The sequence below is a fragment of the Coloeus monedula genome, assembly GCF_965178545.1.
Source record: "Coloeus monedula genome assembly, chromosome: 5".
In the NCBI taxonomy this organism is placed as follows: domain Eukaryota; kingdom Metazoa; phylum Chordata; class Aves; order Passeriformes; family Corvidae; genus Coloeus; species Coloeus monedula.
Window position 1 is genome coordinate 25,357,593 of NC_138785.1, and position 24,817 is coordinate 25,382,409.

Consider the following 24,817-nt stretch of genomic DNA (forward strand, 5'->3'; position numbering starts at 1 on the left):
TCTTTGCCTGAAAGTACATCTCATCTAAGCTATTAAGTTTGAATACCATACTTATATTATAAATACCAAATAGCAGATATGTTCATAGGCTTTTTGTAATCTAACACATACTTGTTGCAGCTATCACAGTGAAAGATCACAAAATTAAGAAGTTGACACCGTCCTATTAAAATAACTACTTTTGGAAAGGAAAACAAAAGAGCAGTAGGACAACAGCAAAATTAACATTTCATACCTGAACCACAGCTTCATCGATTTTGCGGACTGCTTTGGAATCAAATAAGACCTGTCTGCCTCTCCTCTCACAGTCTTGGTAAACTATCAGGCGGATTTCATTCAAGTCAAACTCTGAAGAGGACCAGCTACGGAGTAGAAACACGAGATGTTAAAATAGTGTGTTTACTTTGCAGGTTCATTTAAGTGAAGAAACAGGTATTAGGCAAATACATCTTTTACTTAGCATTTACAGAATCCAGAGTGCAAATCACATAGCTCCGAGCAAAAAAGGAACTCCAAAGGCGTGTCTAAGCTCACTGTCACTGACAAAGGCAGGCACAGCCATACCAATTTTCATCCAATATTTTTCCAAAATTTTCCAGAAAGAGAACACAAAACTTTGTCTCAGCAATCTGCTCCAGGCCTTAACAACTCTTATTCTCTTCTCTGTACACAGCCCGGATCATCATTATTGTAAGGTAAGCATGCTATTTGATGCAATACTCCCAGTGGCAATAAAACAATGGATTATCATCCTCTCTACTACAGCTTTTCAAAGGCACAAGGCTTACACCCTCTCTCATCCCTCTCTAAACAACACAAACCTAATTCCTGGCAATGTAAGTTAAGATATTCCCAATGTTTAAGTCTTGCAACTGATAGATAAAGTTTATATTGTTCCATTCTTTTTCCCCCATTTCTGAGACATTTCAGGGTTTACAGAGCAGCCATCAATTACCGAGACTTGATCTCCAACTACAATGAAAATAATTTAGTACATTTAGCAAGATACCATTGAAATTCAACCTGAAGCAAAACAATTCTCTCAAGCCAGAATCTGCCCATTCTCCAGAGATACAATACAGCACACGACCTGCCTCATTGCACTACCACATGGGCTGAGGAGCCAAACTGAGCACCACAGCAATGACAAGAAACCTCACTTCCTAATTCCGAAGGGAGTCAGTCAGTCTGCACATCAGAGCATGGAGATTTGCTAGGTCTCAGCTTCAGCTACAGAAAATGCGTTTCAGGTTATGTAGCTGACAAACTGAAATCAATGGAAAAAAACCTACTACTGCATAAAGCAGTGCCACAGAACACTGATGCTCAGTCACATTGCCCCAGCCCTGACCTAGATGGTCTGCACCTGGGGGTGAGAGTACAACTGTTATTAATACTTGTTGGTTTAACAAATTGCATAACAGACTTCAGTCAAGGCCATACTGGTCTTCCACCCAAAAGGAGGTTTCATTTAGGAATTTCCCCAAACTGTGCCTTACAGAAATGAAAGGTAGAGCACAGAGAAGAGCATAAAACCCCTACACAGAAAAAAGACTAGAATTTATCAAGCTATTTCTTTCATTCCATGCTCTGTCAACATCCATAAATCAATAGTGAGGTAAACACTATCAAATCCTGCTAGAATCAGGATAACTGCTTTAGGAGTATACTTGCAGACTTGTGAATTTCAAATAATTTTAAGTAAAGCCAGCTTAATTTCTTCTTTGTGCTCTATGTAGCTAAAAAAAAAAAAAATAAGCCTAAATAGGCATCTTTTTCAAATCCAAAAGACCTCAATCTGGAAGGTTTTATTCTATTTTTAAACATCTTAGGACAGAATGAGCCAGAAACCTATCTTCACTGTAAGGTATTCTGATACAAGTATGCTGTATGTACATAATATGCAAGGTTCCCCATCATGGAACAATGCTAAAGGCTGTTTTGCCATCCACAGTGAGGAAACTTCTTGATGTGTATGTAACATGTTGCCTCCAGAACTGCCAGGAGTGCCAGGCAGATTTCTTTTCAACTCTTCCCTTTCAAAGGCAGTCACAGCATTACGTTAAACCTGCATGAGACCAGACCTGATATCATTGTTGATAGTTGCCCAACAAAGATCCTACACACCTCGCATGCACAGAGAGCTGCAACTACACCATCTGTTTAAGAAGTCTGTTACGAGTTTCTCAGCCCACTGCCTGTGCAATGCTATTACAAAATCCAGTTATACATAATGCAAGAGAAGTCAGAGCCATCAATACACTTCATCCTAGTCTGCCACATGAATCTGATACTCTTCAGTATCAGATATCCCAGTACCTCTTCAGTTACACAGCTACCTATTTACTCTTACACTTTCTTCAACAGACAACCTCAAGTAACGATGCTGTTTTCTTTAAAAGGCTGCGGGTCTTTCCTTCCTTTAACAACAAAGAAAAGGTACATCTCTATGGCTTTAGCTTAAATTCTATGCCAGAGCAAAGCCTTAGTTACCTCCATGACTGGCACAGCAGCATCCCTACTTCAGACCACAGGCCTGCAAGTCTAAACTGAGAAAGATTCATTTCAGACACAGAGTGAGCCAATCTAGCCCTGCACCTGCCCACTGATGCAAGGCTGCACGCAGGCTGGGTTGTGTGAATTCAGGTTTCCTTATGAACAAATGAACTCCCTCATTATGCACTAAAGCAAACACCATGTTGTTCATGCAGTGCTGGCTTCTGTATAAGCCATGAACTGGATTTTATGTTAAAGTAGAAGCCAATTTAACAGCGTTTTCCACACAACATGCTAGAACTAAAGATTGCTGCAATCTGTCAGAACTACAAACAGATTCTCTAGTACCAGACAGCAACAAGCTAAGAAATAACATAAAATCTATCATACAGAGCTTTATGTGACTAGCAAACCAAATCCAGATAAGTTATTTCAGATAATGCTTCTTATAGTTCTAACCAAATATCAAACTTACATTTTAATCATGCCACTGCTTACAGATGCAGTTCCTGTAGCAGTCCTACCCATTGCAGAAGAGATCCTCATTTGATAACATCAAGCATATCTATAGGCAATTTACACAGGCATACAAGTCCATGTAGTCCCACTACTTTCACATGGAATCCAGCAGCAGGCCCAAGACTAGTCAGATGACTGAGATGTTTATGCCTGTCACAAAAGCTGATGAGTACTGCTTACAGTACTTCCATCCTTTACTGTTTAACCAAGGTTATATAACATAGATCCCCTAAAACAGGGACAGTGGGAGCATTCAATCATCTCCTAAAAAGAATGTTGAAGAATACAGACAGTACACAGACTCATTGGTCAGCTCTGTTTTCACATGTGTAAAAACCAAAACCCTAAAATGTTTCTTCCTTATCTCTGTATCAGCTTCTTGCTTATTTAGCAATGCCAGGTCCGGCATATTCTTAAAAATTAGCTGAATTAATTAAATTAATATGAGCTTGTGTATATGTTCACATTTCAGGTTAAATGTGGCTATTCTGACTGAACATGTTTTCTTATTTAACCACAAAAGTAAGAGCTCCACATATCCTTTCACCCCTTTCTGTAACTACGTGACCCTTCCTGTTACTTGTGTCTGCTTTGGTAATTGTTGGACCCTTCTGTAAACTGAATTCTCTGCAGCAAGAGAAATCTGTCCAAGCACATGAAAGTGGATCAGAAACGTATCTGGAAAAGGAAGAAGGAGAAGGCAGTGGAACCTCCACCTCTTGGTGGCAGCATGAGTTACACTAACTCAGTTTGTCCATGAAACTACATAACTTTAGGAAAGGGCACAAAGAAAACGTTCCCGATACATTCCAAATAAGTATTGAGGCTAGTTAGAATGTTAATTGAGTTTTCTTGTTCCCCAGTCAGTTGTCTGTCTGCTTAGTGAGCTAACTGACTCCCTATGGGAAGCCAGTTCCAAAAGGACTTGAAAGGCCAAGGCCAGAACAAGGGGAAAAAGGACAAGAGCATGATGCCAGAAATCAAAGGAAGAAGTGGCTCCTTCAACATCATCAATCTGTTTGAGCAGGTCAGCTTACCTAGCCTCACCTTCAGATTGTATCTTTATTGTATGTGGAAGATGCTAGAACTAATAAACACTATCTTCAAGTCAAAATAAACCAAACCAAACCAAGCTGTCTGTGTTCATAGGACAGTAGAACCAGGTCTACTGGAGAAACTAAAATGTTAAGGAATTTTTTTATTTTTTGAAAGAAACCCACAAGTTTGGAACGGCTTACAGATACCCTGAAATGTTTTCTCCCCAGAGAAGCTTAAGCTTGCTTTATTTTCTCCTACACTTGCATATAAGCTACTTTCCTTTGGCTTGTTCAACATTTCTTCAATTGCAGTTATGAGACATGGAGGCAAGGAGATCTCTCTTACTTAGAGGAAAGAAGACGTACTTGTTTCTGGAAATAAGTCACAAAAATTTAGCCTCATTCTGCCCTGAATGAATACTTTCAGTTAATATAGATCTCCAAATGCTGATCTTTACAAAGAAAGCTTTTGCCTCACCTTTATAATTATCAGCATGCACGCAGTAACTGCAGAGTGACCTATTCAGTTATATTCAAAAACTACTTCAGTTGACCTTAAACTGTTTTTGAAAGTGACTAACCACTCACTACTTCAGTGCAACATCTACAGACTAGAGAAACAAACAGGCTGAAGCATCTCTATATATATCTATATTTTCCTGCTTCTTAGACGAGCAATCCTGAATGTAGAATACTAATTCTAACACCCTTCGGTGCTAGAACTTGGGAAAAGCCACCCTGAAACGTATTTTCAACACAGTTACATAGCTGTAAAGAGTCAGACATCGGAGACACGCTGGCACATGTCTGAAAAGGACAACACAAAAGTCAAATAAACACTACTCTCACTTCAGATTACTTTGATGTAATGTTCCAACTAGAGATAATTTACAAGTAAAGCAGAGGGTTCCCCTCTCCATTCTTCCCCCACTTCACAGCATTCTCTCCTGTCTGCTCCTTGACCCACTAACACAGGAGGTGGCAAAAAAAGTAAAAGAGGGGAAACTAATTAGGAAACTAGAAAGAGAAGGTAAGATTATTTAACCTTAATTGAAAAGAAAGGCAATTACCCTTTATGCCTCAGTTTGCATATACATAAATCTTACACATCAGAGTCAAGAATGTAGGTTCAGTTTCAAACAGGAAAGACTTTCTGGAGTTTCAGTCAGCACCATCATCAAGAATAAGCTTCTAACAGAACTTTTTCAACCATTTACAAAATAGCCTTTCAGGCACATGATTATAAATCTAGTGTCAAATAAAAATGTCCCTTCTTTGTCAAAAATCACGTACATCAAAAAAGTTACATGCATACCTGTTTTGCAGCAGTCTAGTCACTTTGTTCACACAGCTGACACTTTGGTCTCTCAAAGACTTTCTAATTCTTTCATCCAATTTGGTACAAGAGAGATTATTTCCAAGTGGTACATCGTTGTTTCTTGCTCTTTCTACTTGTCCCCCAGTGCCATTTGTAGTTTTTGGTGTACCCCCACACATTTTCTTAGCTACAAATCCTCTTGGTAAAGCTCCCTCAAAGAAACTAAATACCCGCTGAAGAGAAACAGCCTCAAGCAGGTTTCTTCGCTATCGATCAACCATTAACAATGGTAATTTACCATCAGCTTTCTTTGCTATAAAGGCAGACAGTCTGCTGAATTTCCAGTTGGGGGAAAAAAAGGCAAAGCAATCTTCATATATTCTATAAGCCATTAATACAAAAAGACAGCTGTAGCTAATGTACTCCTGCAATTATTCCAGACAGAACAGACATGACTTTCAGGTTTCAGAAGCCATTGTAGACTTGCTCTTGCTGCTGTCAGAGGTTTTCCTACCAAGCCTGGCACAAAGCTGTAGCAGATACAACAGCTAATATTGACTTTAGCTATGTTTGTTTCCTGGTATGTGATTTAGGTAGCTGGCAATTATGTAGTCACAAGACTGAACCATATGGCCTCTTTAAAAAAAAAAAAAAAAAAGAAAGCATAGTTGCTTTTGCAGTGACTCGCCCTTAGTTGCAAGGTTGTTCTAACACTGGCTACAACACCCTGTTAATGGCTCTCATGTGAGCAGGTGTCATCTGACAACCCCTAGCAACCTCATACAGCTTAGAAGCAAGTAAGAATCTGTCATCATTGCCATATGGTTATCGATTTAAAAAACCCAACCACCAACACCAAGAAACACACTAGATATTCTGCACTGTAATGCTTTTACTTCTAAGGACAAATACTGCTTATACTCGGACAAGAACTTGACACTACTACTTTGAAAAGCTTTTCTTAAAAAGTATGAAGGAAAACAGTGAGAAAAGGTTTGCTGCAGACTTCAAGTTGCTTGATGAGAATTTATAGTCATGTGCCTGTTAAAATAATCCAATGGCAATACTGATGACAAAAATATCTAATAAAATACTCCTGTTACCAAGTTAAGTTTTCGAACAGAACAAAGGAATCAGATCACAGAATACAGAATATCATCGAGCCCAACTCCTGGAGCATCCCCAAGAGTCACACATGTGCCCCAGAGTGTTGTCCAAACACTTCTTGAACTCTGTCAGGCTGGTGCTGTGACCACTTTTCTGGGGAGCTGTTCCAGTGCCCAAACACCCTCTGGGTGAAGAACTTTTTTCTAATACACAACCTACACCTCCCCTGGCACAACTTCAGACCATTCCCTTGGGTCCTGTGACTGATCACCACAGAGCAGAGATCAGTGCCTGCCCCTCCTCTTCTCCTCATGAGGAAGCTGTAGACTGCAATGAGGTCTCCTCTCAGTCTCCTCTTCTCCAGGCTCAACAAACCAAGTGGCCTCAGACATTACTCATACAGCTTCTCCCCAAGGCCCTTCCCCATCTTTGTTGTCCTCCTTCTTGTATTGCAGTGACCAAAGCTGCACACGGGATGTTCCATTAGGCTCTGGTAATTCTACTGCAGAACAAAGTTCTCTTCCCCATCTTTGCTTTAAAAAAAGTTATCCACACATATCTGCTCATAATTCACATCTCACATGAGCTTCGAATAGGCTTTCTCCCCATCAGTAAAATTTTAGACATTTTATAAGATGACAGCCCTACTGCAATTTCCCTTCCAGGTTAAAAAGGGAAAATAACTTCGTTAATGGTCAACCAGAAATACAGCAGTAGAGTTAGAAAACACAGCAAGATTTCAAAACCTAGTCCTACGTGCTACCTGCTAAATAGCACAGCACCCTTAAAATGGTTTTGTAATCTCAGTTAACCCCAACCTCTAAACACTGGACAGAAGTGAAGCAAAAAAATAGAGCAAGGTTAGGTTGAACAACTTGCTCTGTTGCTGAGGGAAACACATAGTAGTAAAAAAACCAGCTCTGCTTCAATCACCAGAGAAGTGACAAGCACTGGATCACAGTCACTCCTCCTCCCAAGTGTGGCAAACAAGTGAAATCTTCAGCCTGTTCTCAAGTGGTTCAAATGATTTAGGAGAGGACAACTACAGCCCTCACCTCATTGAGAAAGACTACTTTAAACACCAGTGTTCCCAGTTATCTTTTAAGTGTGAATGAAATAAGTGAAATAATACACTTTGACTAAGATCAGGAATTCACAGCCTTTGCTTCTGTCCTACCTTTTCCCCAAACAAACCAAAATTCTGGAACATTTATCAAACTATCAAATTCACATCAGACATCAGAACAAGGAACTCCTGTAAGCTCACTAAAGAGATGTGCTTCACAACATTACCTCATCTGTAAATGTAATCATTCATAGAATAATAAAAATCCTGAAGTACCTGGAGAATTAACACTGAAAATCCACAGAACAGTTTCTAAACAACAAAATAATACATAAATCCACACATGCAAAACAGCCAGAGTCCATAAAGTAGATAATACAGAAAATGGAAGAAAGTGTCCTGCTCTGCAGATGTAATCCTCTGTGAAGCAGGGTTTAATCACTCTTTTTCTAGGCTATGTGACAGCATGTCACCTGCTCTGTTTGTAGGTCATTTCCTGTCCTTCATCTTCACTGTGAGACAATTGCCTAAATTATTTCAACTCAAGGTAACACTTTACCCAGAAAGTTTGGGGTGGGGGAAAAAGGAAAGAAATATATGTAAGGTAGTTGAGAATAATTTTCTGTGTAAGTTACAGCTGTCCACTAAAACTTAAGTGCTGTTTTCAAATCTAAGAGAATATTTGCAGAGACCCCTGTATTTTCCAAACAGCTTTTAGAAGCAGCTACAGAAGCTTAGGAAAACAAAGTTTGAATTATACCTGCTGTTTCAGTGAGCATTTGTTTTTGCAAAACATACATTTAGCAAAATTGATACACAAAAAAATGCCTAGACCCAGCCATTCAGGATCAGTGCCAAAACACACGTTTAAAGATGAAGTGGAATCTCTTTTGGATTGCTTAATGATGATTTTCCCTCTTTTAGTCCACTGAATAGCTTTTGTGGAAGACATAGGTTCCCTTCTTCCCTCCTAATTTGAATCATTTACCCTGCATTGTTTCTTCTCTTTCTAAAACCTCAGATATGGAAGAGTTGTGCTGATGCCACACCACATTCCTTTTCCACAATGACTTAAAGTTGTCCTAATATGGTAAAGCTCTATTCACCTCAGATGAACTACCTTGTTCAAGCATGATACATAGTTACTAGTTTCACACAAGTTAGGCGGGATACATTGCAGATTAGTCACGCAACAAGTGAAGGAAGGTATTATTTGGAGCACTGCTCTCTCTCCGGATAGATTTTCCTGAAGAAAGAGTTCAGGTGGAGAAAAATAAAGTTCTCAGTATCAAATCACTGTACAGAAAGGTCACTTTTCTTTTTTTTAGCATAATTCTATATGTTCATCTATGAAATGAAAAACAATATTGGATATATTTGTTCACTGAAAAGTTAGAATGCCACACATTCCCTGCTCAGGAAAGGACAATATACTGGATTTTTGTAAGGCTGGAAGCATTTTTTCACCATCTATGTTGCTACAAAGCAAAATCATCACAGGTACGCACAAAAAACGACAAGACGCACACACACTGCTGATAGAGGCTAACAAAGAGATCTGCGCAAGTTAGAGTCACCATAAATTGCACACATCATCCTTCCACAAACAGAAAGAGCAGCCCATTAAACCAGTGCGTCACAACCCAACCTCTGCAACTTATCAGGAATCACTGCTCACTGGCTTATCGACAAATCTGAAGTTTGGGAGCTAGCTTTCATACAGTATCTCAGTAATAATGTAGAAATAAAAAAATAAAACCCACAACAAACCAAAACCCTAATCAAAGAAAACACCCAGCAAGTACAATGTGTTTGAAGTAAGACCACAAATAGCACAGAGACAGCGCTCTCAGTTGCTAGCTCCAGAAGTGGAATTCCTCATTAGCAAAGAAAAGAGCTAAATAATTGCATGAAAAAATGCATGCATTTGTGTTTTACCATTAAGAAAAGTGTGGTTTTGTAAACAAAGAAAGGCAAAGTCTGCAATAAGGTTAGCACCCTAGGTCCACCACCTAGTTCCTTCCTCCGCACAGAAAGCCATGATCAGTCTTAACCAACTTTCTCCCTTCCATCCCACTTTCTGCCCTCATCTCCGTAGCTTCTATTAGCCAGGAGAGCTCAGCTGACCCAAAGGAAGTCAAGAATTTTGCAGAAGTTGTTGCATAATGATGATCTTTATCATTTCAAAGAACCGAAGATTTGCTTGTAATTCAACACTCTTTAGGATTTGACTCCGCTTCTTTCCCTGTTTATTTTTTCAAGGCACCTGCAATAGCTGACTTCCAGCTTTCACTGGAGCCAAGCAGCTCAGGCCAAATGGCAGCAGCCATCCGGAAGCACGCCGTGCTGGGTCCGGCATCTCTGCAGAGCAGGCGGGCACAGGCGGCCGGGCCGGCCAGGCCACCCCACCTCCTCCGGCACGCAGCGCTGGGTCTCAGCTAATGCATCATTCCCATGTCACTTGTTCCAGCGGCGCCATGTGACTGGGCCAGCGGCCAGGAACACAGCTACTAAATACAGACACTGCCAAGGCACGTCTGGGAACTGCCTCTGCCAGAAAATGAGATTAAGAGAAAACTTTTATCCTGCCTCTGTCTTTCCCCACCTTCTCCTGAACACAAGGAAGAACTACACATTGTACCTCTGAAGGTGAATTTTGAGAAACAATGCAAACAAGGCAGAATCTGGTATTTATAACACTGTACAGGCTCTTACTGTGTTGCAGTGCTGTACTAAAGTACTGACAGATCTCAGACCTTTGTATATCCTACATAAGTGAGCAGGCCAAGACAGACATCACCACACCTTAGGGCTGGTATCCTGAGGCATGGGTTTGGTTGCCTACTCTTTCCTGTTCCTTCCGCCTCTTCTATGAAGCCCTATATTCTGTATTTTATTCTTTTTATTTAAGAAAGAATCTGTATACAGCTTTCAACCCCCTGTTCAAAGGAGTAATTTTAGAATATGAAAAAAAAAATTACTAAGAAAAAATGTTATTTATTAGACATGAGTAAATACATAGATACAGAGATATGAAAAATGCCTGGTGTTTAACATTCCCCTCCCAATATTTCCTAGCTAAATGAAAAATATTCTTTCGGCTATAACACACACAAACACCTTCACTCAAAGTAGCTAAAAACACCCGCAGGTTAACAGCATTTCTTTACAAATTTCCTCCACTTCTACTATGAAAAGGCTACATTCACAAGAGGACTTTGTGAACTCCAGAGGATGTGGCACTTTTTCAAGCTTTACAGACAGAAGTTTAGGGTACTCTCACCAGGGGCGCAGAAAGATTGCAAATCCCCATTTCTTGTCGTAGTTCTGAACATGCACTCCCACTGTACAAAAGAACACTCTCAAGGAGGGCTAGAGGCAAGTGCTATCCATGTTCCTCTTTCAAAGGAAACTGCTTCAGAAGGGGTCAGTTTCATCTAACCCAAAAGCACACACTCAGAAGTTATCACTTCACTTAAAAAAAAAAAATTACCTCCTAAATTCCTAATATATGAAAAGATATCAGATGCGGCTCTCTAACAGTGCTGAGAGCTGAAGCAGCCCAGCTTTTTTTGACCAGATAACATAATATTGGTGAGGCCTCTGTAAATGGTTATGTTAAACTGTTGTGAGAACAAGATGTGTTTTGATCCTTGTAAAACAGAGACTGCAACTGAAAAGTCAGTCTGCAATAATCAGGAAGGGAAGGGAAAAAACTAAGTTGAATATTTATGAGAGTGTAGTGATTTACCCAACTGGCAAGAATGTGGGAAAGAACACATCCACAAGAAGCCATGCTTGATCACCCAAAAGTTGCTATAGCATGAACAGCAAAGTCCATTGCCTAGGTCTAGATGAATGCCAGGAAATCCTGACTTAGATTGAATGAAATGATAACACGGACGGATATAACGTCAGCTCCGGCATTTTTCACCAGTTATAGCCAAAAATATGTTTTGCTCCTCTTGTTGTTATGACAATTTGTCTATTCCATCCAAAACACTTTCCTTAACCCTCTCTTGTAGACAGCACAGAAAGTAGCTTTCTAGTAACTAGAACTGAATCTTCAAGGCTTAGACATATTTGCTTTCAAGTTTCACTGGAAATGGAAGGAGGAATCATGTCTTGGGACCATGTGCAGAAGATCATGGTAATTAAATCACTCATACCATACACCTTCTCAATGAAAAAGACTACACACAAAACCAACCAACCAAACCACAGTCCTGCAGCTGACTGGCATGGGCAAACCTAACCTTGCTGCAAGCCACTATGCTAAAGACTTACGTTCTGTTTACCACCAATTGCGCAGGACTTTGAATGTATAAATAGTCATTAAGTTATGAAACAGTCTCCCCTCCTTAAAGCAGGCCAACCACTCTAAACTACTCACATAGGATCCCAAACATTTTCTCAAAAACACTGGTATTATAGTAGACTTAGAAGTTTATCCAGTCAGGTTTGTACCTAATTATGGCTGACCGCACTCAGTAATGTGCTAACATTGGGCTGCCAAGTATCAGTCCATCAATCCTAAAGTATTTGGGCAAAAAACTAAAAATCACACAGAAAATCCAGTTGCATCCTTGTCCTGCCATAAGAAAATGATCTGCACATTGATAGATGCAAACAAATTTCAGTCAGCAAGCTTATGCAGTAATTATTTAGACAAATTAGAAACCTTTCTCCTCATAAGAAGGTAAAAATTGGTCAAGCTCCTTTAGCGTTCCCCAGAAGAACAGTGTTCAAGAAAATCCTTTATAACAGACCTGATTTACTCTTGAGATGAAGCCTACCAGAGCAGACTCACTAGGAGCCATCCTAACAGCTACAGATTCAGGATAACTTCATTTAAATACAATTTAAATACAAACTCTCACTTTCTTTTCACTTTCTGTCAAAACAGGGCCCAAGGATACAACTCTAACGAAGACTATAGTCAACTTTTACTACTTCAGTAATGCAAACAAAAAGCCAAACTTAAATTGAATTTCAATCAAATTTCTAGTTCACATGCCAACACATTTCAATACAAATACAGAATTATTTCTTTAAGCAGTAAACAACGTTTAATTCAGAGGTTCAAGTCATCTTTGGTACTCCACACAGATGTGTTTTGCTTAAAAAGAAAGAAATTGGACAGATGCATTATCAGTGTGCACATAGGTTCATTGAGTTGATTGTTTCAAAAAACCAACATTCACTAAAAATACATTGTTCTGTTTGCATTTTTGTCTTCTTTGCATACCTACCCCTGCACCCATTATCCAGTCCAGCTACACATAAGCATTTTACAGCATTTTCACCAAGCGCTACCATAAAGTGACAAACAAACAGCTGTTTTCAAATATATGTTATTTCCCTCCTTCCATTTAAAAGCATTCCCAAATATATCCCTCTGTAAGACTGCTTATAGGAACTTTTGAACAGAAAAAATTTAGTACCTGAATTTTTTGAACTCACCTGTAACGTGATCTAGTCCACAGGGTGTGACTGACATATATCCCCACATCTCACAAGTACCAAACTCATCAGGTGTTACCCACTCCCAAACTTGGAATTGTATCTGAAATAATTTTAGTGCTTTGTAAGCATAATTTATATCCACGGCCAAATCTCACAAATACCTTTATAAGGAGAGAGGGTTAATTTTCCCAACTCTTTAACTCGATGTGATCTAGAAATGCTTTTAACAGTTAGAAGGGCAGAAGTTGCACTCGTGAAGCTGTTTTAAGTGGCTAACACTTGAGAGCAACCTTCCTCCAGGCTAAAAGCCAAGACCAAGTAGACCTCAGATGCATGTCGCTATGGTTGTCTGCTAAGTGAACTGAAGTGGCTACAGAATCCCTACTCTTTACTCCAGCCTTCTCAACACAGCTGAGGATTAGCCCTCCATAACCATTCCTGCACGGTGTGACAGCTTAACACAGACTACTGTAAGAAGAGCTGGTTCTATCACTGACCTTTACACAGACATGACTGAGAGGGCTTCAGCCCTATCCTATCAACACTACCGTGGAAGTGACAAATGTCCAGCCAATACCCGACCCCAGCACGGCACAAGAGAATGCAGTAGCATCTTGTAACATTGGAGCCATTCACCAAGACCAGAATCTTCACATGCATGGACTAACCCTGCTGCTGCACAGCTGAGAAAGCAGTTTCTGCACCAAATTTCTTATTCCTTGTGCCTGCACCTTCCTTCCCTGCAGCCTCATAGGTCTCTGCCCACCTCTAGGTTGTTTAACCCAGGCCTGTTAAACAAGCCGGGACACTTCAGAAACAAAAGGCCCATGAGCTTTCCCACAGTAGGATTAGTCCTAAAAAGTACAACCCATTTTAGAGTGCAAGTTAGAGAGCAGACTGTTAAATGGGAAGATTTGAAAAGGTCATTTTCAGGGAATGTGAAAGGAAAGACAAGGAAATATGACAGACACGAGCACTCAACTGCTCAGCAATAGTTGGACAAGCTCGTGTGCTCCCATAGAAAAGCAAAAGATACAACATTGTCTGAACATAAACTAATTTCTGTGAATTGCAGATTTAGAAAAGTTCTAATAACTGTCTTTTACAGCCCAGCGAGGGCTTTAACATTACAACATCATATTACATTCCGTAAAATTATCCACATTCAGTGAAATAATAATAATTTAAGAATAACTTGCTCAGAACTATGATTTCAACAGTTTGTAGAGCCTTCTCTCTGGGGTTTGAAAAACTTTACTGTACTCTGCTCAGATTTTCTGTACTCCTGGAGCTGTGCATTAACAAACCTAACCCTGAGAGCTGAGCAATTTCAGGTGTTGGATAACATCCAGATTCAGAATTCAGTGCAAATACTCTGCACAGAAATTCAGAGCACTGAGTTCATTCAAGCCTCTGTTTTCTTTCATAAAAATCAGTAAACACAATGAAAGCAAAAGCTAAGAGTTGTTATTGCAAAAAACTTCCCGATTCCATTACAAAAAATTAAGTACTACTGTGTTCAGATTTCTAGTTTGAGAGTGCTAATACCAAATGCAGACTGCTAGCACCTCTATTAGAAAAATAAATATTGTCAGATTGTTTACTTAATACGGTTGATTTCATTAGCACACCTAAAACTTCTCTGAGCACCTTGGAGGAGAAAAGTTGAGCTGTATTGCACTGAAGTGAGAGCATCCTGCAGAGAAAGCTCCATACTGATTCAGTAATTACATCACACACAGCTCAAGCTTCACTTCAGCACAGTCCATGGAAGCAAAATCATGACTCAGTTTTAACTCAGCAACAAGAGTGATGTAAAGCCCTCATGCCCATTTATCAGTACTATTCGAAGAACCCCAGCAATACCCAGAAGTGTGCTGACTGACCACAGACATTTCAGCTGCAGGTCAGGTAAACGCACCTGCCCTTGCCCTACTCGACATGGGGAAGACACGGGCACTGTTGACAGAGCTCCTAAGCTCGTCCTCTCAGTGCCTCAGAACACTTTGCCTTGTAGCCTGCACAGTAGCTTGTCTTGTGATCCCAGCCTTGCATACTAAAGCATGACATTACTAAGGTATTCGAGTGGCAAACCCAGACAAACAGGGCAAATGGAGAGACTTGAGAAAGGCACTGTTAAGGCGGGGAGAGAGCAGAACAGGGAAGAACCTGAGCATGAAGATTAAAAAGCAGCATAGGGGGAGCACACACAGAGGAGCTAATTCATAGCAGGCAAAGGTGACCTGCCGTGTCCACGCCTGTTAGTCAGATCAGCAGTAATCTGACACTATCACAGGAAGCACACTGAAAGAGTGCAGACAGATATTTACTGTCTTCACACAAGTACCCATTCAAAGTCCTCCTTTTCTTGCTTATTCTCTCTAGCAAGCCTGTTCACCACCACCCTACAGAACTGCATTCCTCATCTTTTGCCTAAGAAGTGTACCCATGGAAACCTTCACATAGCAAATACTGGTAATTAGGACAGCCTAAGAACATTCTTCTTACAACATTTCATCTAAGCTGCATACAAGACAACAGTGGGCTCTTAATCAAGGGTGCACTTAGAAGTAACTCTTAACAAATCATAAAGCACAACACATGGCTCCAGAACTGAATCTACTCTTCAGAAGCTTCTCCATGAACATCACTAAGGTGCAAAGTACAGGATGAAAGTACATGATTGTTAGTGTCAGAAGGAATTCTTAAAGGAACAGGTACATCACCAAGGTTTGTAGCACATGTAGTGAGCATTAGTATTTAAAGAATTTTCTTTGCAAAACAAGTCCTCAGCAATTTCAATAATACTGAAATGTCAGAACAAGGAATTACTTATATGAGAAAAATTACTCCATTTTCTGTCCCCCCTAACCCCAGCTACTTTGTCGCATCTACTCCCTCAGGGCATTTGCTCTGCTGTTACTCACTGCTCAGACCAAAGCAACAGCTAAAGGACATGCATTGGAAACACCTACATCCCACAACATGGAAGTGGGATGACATGATGACTAATGACTAAAACATTTTTGTCAAAACTCTTCCACCTTCCTTTCCCTTAAATTTTAATAAAGCTATTTTGCAACTTTGTTTACATAAGAAAAGCTACAAAGTTTATCTAAGTTTACGTGAAGCCAGCATCTGCTTGCAACAAAGCTCTGCATCAGTTTTAAAAATGTCTCTCTACAAATTCAGCTTTTATGAATGCTTGTCCACATTTTTCAGCCCCAAGCAGCTTTATTTGCTCATTCACATCAAGCCATTTATGTCAACAGGTATTCCCTTACAGCATTAGCATCACCATGTTAAATTGCAGTGTTTCCTGCTTTCAACAAGGAGAGACACCTCCAAGGCTTTCTGCTGCTACTATTCCCCAAAACACTTCCCACTGAGCATAGTATGTGGCACAGTACTCACTCACCCAGTTTTGGGCATGTCAACAGCAAAAGTGCCCTAAGTGTAAGGAATCAAGCACCTACTATCAAACTGCAGACCAGTTTAAGAATCAATGCATGGAACTCCATGGAAAAGTTACCTGTAAATCAGAAATAAGGTAACCTACAGGCAAAACTGATTTGACTGTCAGGCAATAATGCATCTTTTCATGGCATTAAATTAAATAACCAGGGTACATCCACCCCTCTCAGAATGCCAATAGGTTATGCATTTCCACACAATTTTTTAGTCATTTGTGGCAAAGAAAAAAAAAAAAAAACAACCAAGAAACAGGGTGCCTTCTTGCAACTTTAAGAGAGATTGAGCTAGTCTCAGAGCAAAGCTAGAGGAAACCAAGAGGTTGTTCAGTGACAGCAGCGTTTAGGGGAAGGGAAACCCAAACAACTAAAGAAGAATGGCCTTAGTTCCTGCAAAGCTCAAAACTAGAGGACTTGGGGCTTGTTTGTTTTCCTTCAAAAAAGCCCCAGGCTGGAAGTGTGGTTTCCATGTCAAAAGACCATACTTTCAATCACTTCTTCTCTAAGCTGCTTTCTTGAGTGAGACTGTAATAAACCTCTTTCTGCAGAACTTATTCTTTAGGTCATTTTACTGATGAAAGACTAATGCCAGCACAGAGGTGAAATACTGCATCTTAAGGCTCACCTTCAGCTGTCAGTGAAATGGTGTATGGTTTAGACTTGCTCTTTCACCTTTCTTGCCCCCATGCTCAGATACAGCCGTGGGCTGGATTGCCCTTTTACAGCATATAAAACAGTGATTTTCTTTCAAATGCTTTTTGAAGGGTTTACAGACAGATGTTTAAGGATATTTCCATGTACGAAGATGCACATGTGTGCTCAGTAGCGTTATTGATGTGTGGATCTCCACAAAACTGCAAGAAGCTCAAGAAAAAACCCAGTCAGGTCACAAGAACATTCCGAGGAGTGTTTCATTTAAACAAACTGACATGCAAGCAGACTCCAAGCTCACTGCTGCTTTCTTTCCTTTTTCAGAAGGTGGAACATTGCCAGGCTGGTAACAAATGCTGTGAAATAATGCTTAGCAAGTAGGATCTCACCAAGCATTTCAGCACTATGACCAAAGGAATCACTAGTACCAGCTGCCAAACAAATGATCTCATATACCAAAGCTAACAAACTGTTACCAGATAGATATCCTGCAGCTACAACATGACATCCGTTCCATTACAGACACCAGAAGGAGCAGCTGATACTTAAAGCTGAAGAAATAGACTGTATGCAGGTTTCAGACACAGCTGAAATAATACAACCTTTCTTTTTAAAAAAACACATAAAATGAGGTTATTCCCTACTTTACAATAGTCCTTCACTAAACACACCAATATCAAAGAAATTTCATATCAGGTTGCAATGCAGAAATTACACATTCAGCAGTGAAAGCAGCCTTCCAAAAACTCCAAGACATTTATTTTCATTTAAAAAAACCCCAAAACCAAATCAAAGACCAAAATTAAGGTGAAGTCTGAACCTGCAGCTTAAGGAAAACCTCAGATTTAATGCTGAAAAGTATAGAAAAGCACTGATGGGAAATTTCTTCTAAAATCAGGTAAATACAATTACAGAAAAACTGCTATCAGTTTAAGTAAAATCAAACTATCTGGAACGCACATCAATTTCCTTAAGAACACCCCCAATACCTTACTCAAATATATGCTTAGCACTTGAGACATTCTAGTCTTGAGATACTGTGTGCTTACATCCTATGTAATCCCTAAAACTTAATGGAGTGTTCAGTGGGTAAGGAATTGGTTGGACCATCACATCCAGAGGGCAGTGGTCAATGGCTAAGAGTCCTGATGGCCATCAGTGACAAGTGGTGTCCCTTGGGGAATACCAACAATGGAATTGAGTACGCCCTCAGCAAATTTGCAGACAACGCCAAGCTGTGCTTGTCTGCACACCTGAAGGATGGGATGCCAGTCCAAGGGACCTGGACAAGTTCAAGAAGTGGGCCCATGGGAATCTCATGAGGTTTAACAAGAAAAAGTGCCAGGTGCTGCACCTGGGTCAGGGCAAACCCTGGTATCAACCCAGGCTGGGGGATGAACAGATTCAGAGCAGCCCTGCCCAGAAGGACTCAGGGGTGCTGCTGGGTGAGAGGCTGGACACAACCCAGCAATGTGCACTTTCAGCCCAGAAAGCCAAATGTATCCTGGACTACATTAAAAGCAGCGTGGCCAGCAGGGCAAGGGAGACTATTTTGCCCTTCTTCTCTACACCTGTGAGATCCCACCTGCAGTGCTGCATCCCATTCTGAGGGTCCCCAGCACAGGAAGGACATGAACCTGATGGAGCAAGTCCAGAGGAGGGACACATGCTTAGCGGGATGGAGCATCTCTCCTATGAGGAAAGGCTAAGACAACTGAGGCTGCTCAGTCTGAAAAAGACAAGACTTCAGGATGACCTAGTTGCTGCCTTTCAGTACCTGAAAGGAGCCTGTAAGAAATATGCAGAGAGAATATTTTAAAAAGCATGTAGTAACAGGACAAGGAGGAACGACTTCAAACAAGGAAAATAGGTTTAGACTAGATATTAGGAAAAATTCTTTATTGTGAGGGCGGTGAGACACTGGAAGAGTTTGCCCAGAAAAGTGGTGGATGCCCCATCCCTGGAAATGTTGAAGGGCAGGCTGGATGGGGGTCTGATCAATCTGGTCTAGTGGAAGATATCCTTGTCCAAGGCAGCAGGGGTTGGAATTAGATGATCTCTAAGGTCTGTTCCAGCATGAGCTGTTCTATGATTCTGCTGGGCAGATGACCCTGGTAGCACTCCAAAAAATTGTACAAACTACACTAAACCAATCTTGTAAGGGAAGTAACATTTGATAAGGAAATAAGCAGTTTCAGGGGAATTTATCCACATAAATACACATTGCTCGCACACAAAGTAATTAGGGTTTCCCCAGAGCCTCAGAGTCTAAGGAGAAATATATTGAATTACAGCCACTTAAGTGTCTCTGTTGAAAGGGGTACGTGCATATGCACACATACATCTTTACATATGTATTACACATACACACACATATGTATATATTCAGTTAAGCGAGGCAAGAGGCAGCAGTAAAAAAACAGAAGCTCAAGTCTGTGTACAAAACTGCTTAGAACAAAATGTAATATCTCACTAATACACACCTTTTCTCCAGCTGGTTTATAATTTCTCTTTTTGTAAAAAAAGAGCTAAGCTACTCTTTAATTCTAACTACTACCCTTCCACCACTTCATACTTCCATTATCTTGAAGGGAGGCCTGGGCCAGTGGAAAGTCCTACTATCCTAATAGTTCTGTATTAGCATCTACACGTCATGTTTACATTCTCCTCACCCAGCAGGTAAGGGTTGTGCTCATGTGAACATGTAGTGCAGCCCAACCAGACTAGCTCCACAGAGTGCATTAATTGGTGCTAAGGATCTGACTGTCCGTGTTCTGGAGTTTTTTATTTTTGATCAGCTGTAGTACGGTCCCAGGGCCTGAATACCCATTAGTGGTTGGAATACACTTCCTAATTTCATTCATTCCAACAGGAATCCAGTTTACGTACCGAAGCCACTTGGCTTTGTGAGCCAAAGTGCAGTTAGTGGAGACAATTTAGAGGTTTTCTTTAAAAGAGCACTCCTGAGCCAAATTAATATGCTTATGTTCATGCACCCAGGAAATAATTTCCTGTGGCTCCACATTCATCTATAGGCACCATGTCTCTTCCTCTTTGACGCTGTGCCAGCTCATCATGGTAAGCAGCATGGACCTTGAAGCTCGATGTTTCCTTCAGAGCCAAAGAGACAAAACAGCGGGGACCTCTGGCCAAGATTTATCTGCCATCAAATGAGAGTGCAACAGAACCAGCACATACAGTACTTGTTACAGGTAAACCTCAAGCCTGGTTGATGGACCTCTTCAACAGAACTTTTCCTGGTGTTCCTGGGAAGACCAGGAAACACAAAGCGTCCCAACAATGCAGCTGAAAAACGTTGTCAAATTACATTAATTTGAGGAGGCATTATCTACTAAAGAGATTTCTGGTAATTCCTCTGTTGTTCAGGGTAAGGAGGGTGTGTGAATACACTTAAGCTTTCAAGGCTTTCATAACACTTGAAAGTCCAAGGATAGAGATTGTTACTGGTTTTACAGGGCTCCTTAACAAAGCTAAACACTGCAAGACATATTGAATGTGGACAGACCTCACTTAACAAAACCTGGAAAGAATAAAACTAACTAAAAATCCTTAGAAAGACAGTCTTGTCATTAGAAAATGATTCTGCCACTTTACATCTAACATTGACTGGCAGTATATGCTTAATACAGAAGCTACCAAAGGATTAAGTCTCCTGCTTTACTTAGGTCAAATCACATCTCTCCACTCAAACAGAGATTACTGTTCAACAGAAAGTCTATTAAAAGCATTGCAGCAGAGCTTCTAAGACCCTGTAAGTATGCTCCTGCAGATCATGAACAGATCACCAGGAAGAAAGAAAAAGCATTACAGCATATTTAAAAGTCGTAAGGAAGAATTTAATATTAACAAATAAAAAAAAAACCCATTCACACGTAAAATATTTCAAACAATTTTATTAACCATAGGTTTGTCAAAAGAAGTCAGATACAAAGGGAATGAGGGAAAATAGGGGATAAAAAGAGTGAAGGGTACTTACAGTAGTATTTTTATTATAACAGTTTTTATTTGAAGTGTCACATCATTTATATGTTACTCAAACTGAAAACCAAGTGTTGAATATCTTAGGGGAAAAAAATAACAGAAAACTGGTTTCTTCCATATTAGAGGAGATATTTAACCCATAAGGTAAGTGCTACAAGAAGTAAGTAGCAGTTACACAGAAGTAACCTGCAGTTACACGTACAACATATAGACTCAACAGCAACACAACATTCACCAGATTTGTTCTCTAATATGAACGCAGCTCCAATACTGTGACAAATCACTTTCAAAGGAATCACCTTGTAACCCAAATATATTGACATTTTCATCTTACACCATTTGTCTCCACGATCATGCAACTTTAGCCACACAAATGGTCCTGCATAGACCACCTTTGAAATTATAATGGCTCCACGACTGTGATCTTTCATACTTGGCACTATGGCATTTTGTGGGTCGAAATATTGTCCATCGCTCTCCCTCACCATCCTTAGTAGTTTCAGCAGTGAAAGCCCAGATTCCAATTCAACCCTGTGTACCATCTGATCACAAGACCAGTCAACTCATGCCGCACAGAAAAACAGGCACAGAGGTTACCGGGCATGCATGTGATTGTCACTGTGCTCACCGGGCCGCTCGGTCTTGTGAGCAGCACAGATGTCACACGAACAAAGCTCCAAAGCACCAGCCCGAGCAAAACACTGTCCCCGAAGGTTCAGAAAACACTAACAATTCAATGTTACACAGAAATTCAATATTACATAAAGGTTATACACATGAACCCTGAAGCAACGACAGCTACTGAACCTCACCTTTCAGCATGTGCGCTATCAAAAGCGGGGAGCAGTGAAAGGTGCCTAATGCTTAGCGGGTCACCAGACTGCGCACGTGTATTTAGGTCACAACAATTAAGCCGTTTCTTAATTTTCCTGTGCTGATGAGACCCGGGCACGAGTTATCACAGCAACTGCCCACAAACGCCAGACAGGGGGCCCGGCGGCTCTCCCCGACCGCTGCCGAGGGGCGAGCGCCCCAGGCTCCCGGGCGTGCCACGGCCAACTCGCGCAGAAAATGGCTGAGAGCTCCAACGACAGGGAAAGGCGGGAGAAGAGCCACCCCGGCGCGGCCGTGCTCCCGCCGCACCCCCTTCCCCCCGGCCGCTCCCCCGGAAACTCCGCGGCGGGGGACCCTGCGGGGGCTGCGGCACACCTGCGCCCCACGCCGGCCTCTCTGCCGCCCCGCGGGGGCAGCCCCCGGGGCCCACCGCCGCCCGCCCCGCCGCCGCACTCACCTGAAGGCGGGCCCCTCCCCCGGAGCCCGGCCGTGGGGGGCCGCCGCGCCGCCGCCCCTTTTGTTGAAGAGCTTCTGGAGCAAGGTGGGGGCCATGCCGCCGCCCCGCCCGGCGGCGGCCCCGCCGCGCCCCTTGCAGCGGCTCAGCGGGCGGCGAGCGGCGGCGGCCGCGGCAGCATCCCCGGAGCCGCTGCGGAGCCGCCCAGCATTCCGCGGAGGCGAGGCGAGGCGAGGCGAGGCGAAAGGAGCGCCGGCCCGCTCAGCCGCGCCGGTCCCGGCGGCCGCCCGTCACCTGACCGAGAGGCCGAGCGCTCCCGGCCGGCGGCACTGACCCCGGCCGCGCACCGGGCAGGACGCACCGGGCAGGGCAGCGCTCCCCACGCCGCCGGCAGACGGGAGACGGGGCCGGAGCCCGGTAGCGCCGCGCCCCTCGGGCGGCCCCCATTGGCTGCGCGGCGCCCCCGCCCCGCCCCCAGCACGTGGTAAGGCGCGGGGGCGGCCCTTAAAGGGACAGGGCCCGGCCGGGCCGCGTGTGCGGGATGTGCCGCGGTGTGCGCCGCCCCCGCGGTGAGCGCGGATACATGGAACCGGAGAGCACGTGGGAAGGGGCTGGAAAGGGCCTTAAAGGTAATCTAGTCACAAACTGCAGTGCCATGGGCAGGGACACCTCCCACTGGACCACGTTTACCAAGGTCTTATCCAACCTGGCTTTGAACATCTCCAGGGTTGGGGCATCCATAACCTCCCTGAACAACCTGTTCCAGCTCCCCACCACCCTCACAGTAAAGAATTTCTTTCTAATATCTAACCTAAATTGCCCTTGTTTCAGTTTGAACCCACTACTCCTAGTCCTATCACTACAGTTCCTGTTGAAGACGCTCTCCAGCTTCCATGTAGACCTCTTCAGATACTGGAAGGTTGCTATGAGGTCTCCACACAACCTTCTCATCTCCAGGATGAACAGCCCCAACTCTCTCAACCTGTCTCTGTAGGGGAGGTGCTCCAGTCCTCTTAACCTTGTGGCACTCCTCTGGACTTGTTCCAACAGTTCCAACTCCTTATGTTGGGGACACCAGAACTGCATGAAGTTCTCCAGGTGTGATCTCATGAGAGCAGAGCAGAGGGGGAAATTCACCTCCCTTGACCTGCTGGGGCCACACTGCTTTTGATGTAGCCCAGGATTTGCTTGGCTTTCTGGGCTGCAAGCACACAGCCGGCTTATGTTGAGTTTTTTGTCCACATCCACACACAGATAATGTGTCTTTTACAACACATTGCTCTGTATATAGAACTGTGTTTGCATACATATGTGTGCCCTGTGTGTGCACACATGTAAATCATGTGTTTGTGACTTACAACGATGTATTTGTGCAGTGAAGCAAGAACAAAGCATTGCCTGCATCAGAAGGGGCTGTTTCCTTGTTTGGGCTGACAGCAGAATGTGGCGTCCAAGTGGCCTCCCATCTTCCTCATACCAGCGAAACCCCCAGATTGACAAAAATCCATTGGGTTTCAGGAAGCTTACATCCCTCATTTTGCTCCATGCACCAATCATGGTGTCTGGTCCAGGAAGGTTTTCACCTGATTTTTTTCTGAGTCAGGGCTAGAATATCTGTAATGGAGAAATCCCTGGCATATAATTGTAGAAATACTGTGATTCCCTCAGGGAATCTGAACTTTTACTTTAGTCTTTGACCAGGCAAGCAGCAATATATTTGCAGGAAGGTAGGTCTGCTGGGATGATGGTGCCTATTTTCACTCAATTCTATTTAACAGATCGATTCCATTCACAAATAATTAGTTGAGGCTACAGTATTTAGGTATCACTTGAGACTTTATGTTTGTTTGTTTAATTTAAGGGAAAATTGTGTAGTTTTGCCCAGCAGCAGGATGACACCTTGATGTACCTACCAAGAGAACATGACTTCAAATGCTCCTTTTCAACCAGCTAAGTCACTGCATAGTGACAAAAACCAACCAAACAAACAAAACCCCCAAAACCCCAGGAAAAGCAGAATCACAGTAACTTCCTGCACTTTTTAGGAAACTGGAAGATGAGACACGGAGAATGGTGGTTATTATAATAGTTGTAATGAATCACTACAATAGTTGTCTGCAAACTCAACATCCAGTAGTGGTAGAAGAGGTGGTGGATGTATTTTGGAGTCAGCCTTTCACCATCTGGAGAAGCTGATTTCTCTTTAAAATAAGAGGTGACTGTCTAGTGGCCTGATAATCTGATCAGCTGAACCCTCGATAACACCAGATTGAATCTTGTAATGCTCAATTGATCCTGTACAGAGGTCCATTCTCAGAAGGGCTTTGACCACTTCATCTGTGAGACTGAATACCCAATGTAAATCTTTCAGCTGGGATGTTGTTACCGCTTTTGATT

The 24,817-nt window shown here is 42.2% G+C and overlaps 1 protein-coding gene across 3 annotated transcripts in view; it reads right to left on the minus strand.

The window, feature by feature from the left end:
* FNIP2 (folliculin interacting protein 2) overlaps positions 1–22,689 on the minus strand; it is a 50,444-nt gene extending 27,755 nt beyond the window's left edge. For all 3 annotated transcript variants that reach the window (XM_082282221.1, XM_082282220.1, XM_082282219.1), the window contains exons 1-2: positions 22,424–22,689; positions 236–362 (exon numbers count right to left, since the gene is read on the minus strand). In XM_082282221.1, coding sequence (XP_082138347.1) covers positions 236–362; positions 22,424–22,518 — 222 coding nt within the window. In that variant the 5' untranslated portion in view covers positions 22,519–22,689. The remainder of the gene's footprint in view (positions 1–235; positions 363–22,423) is intronic.
* Positions 22,690–24,817: the final 2,128 nt, after the last annotated feature.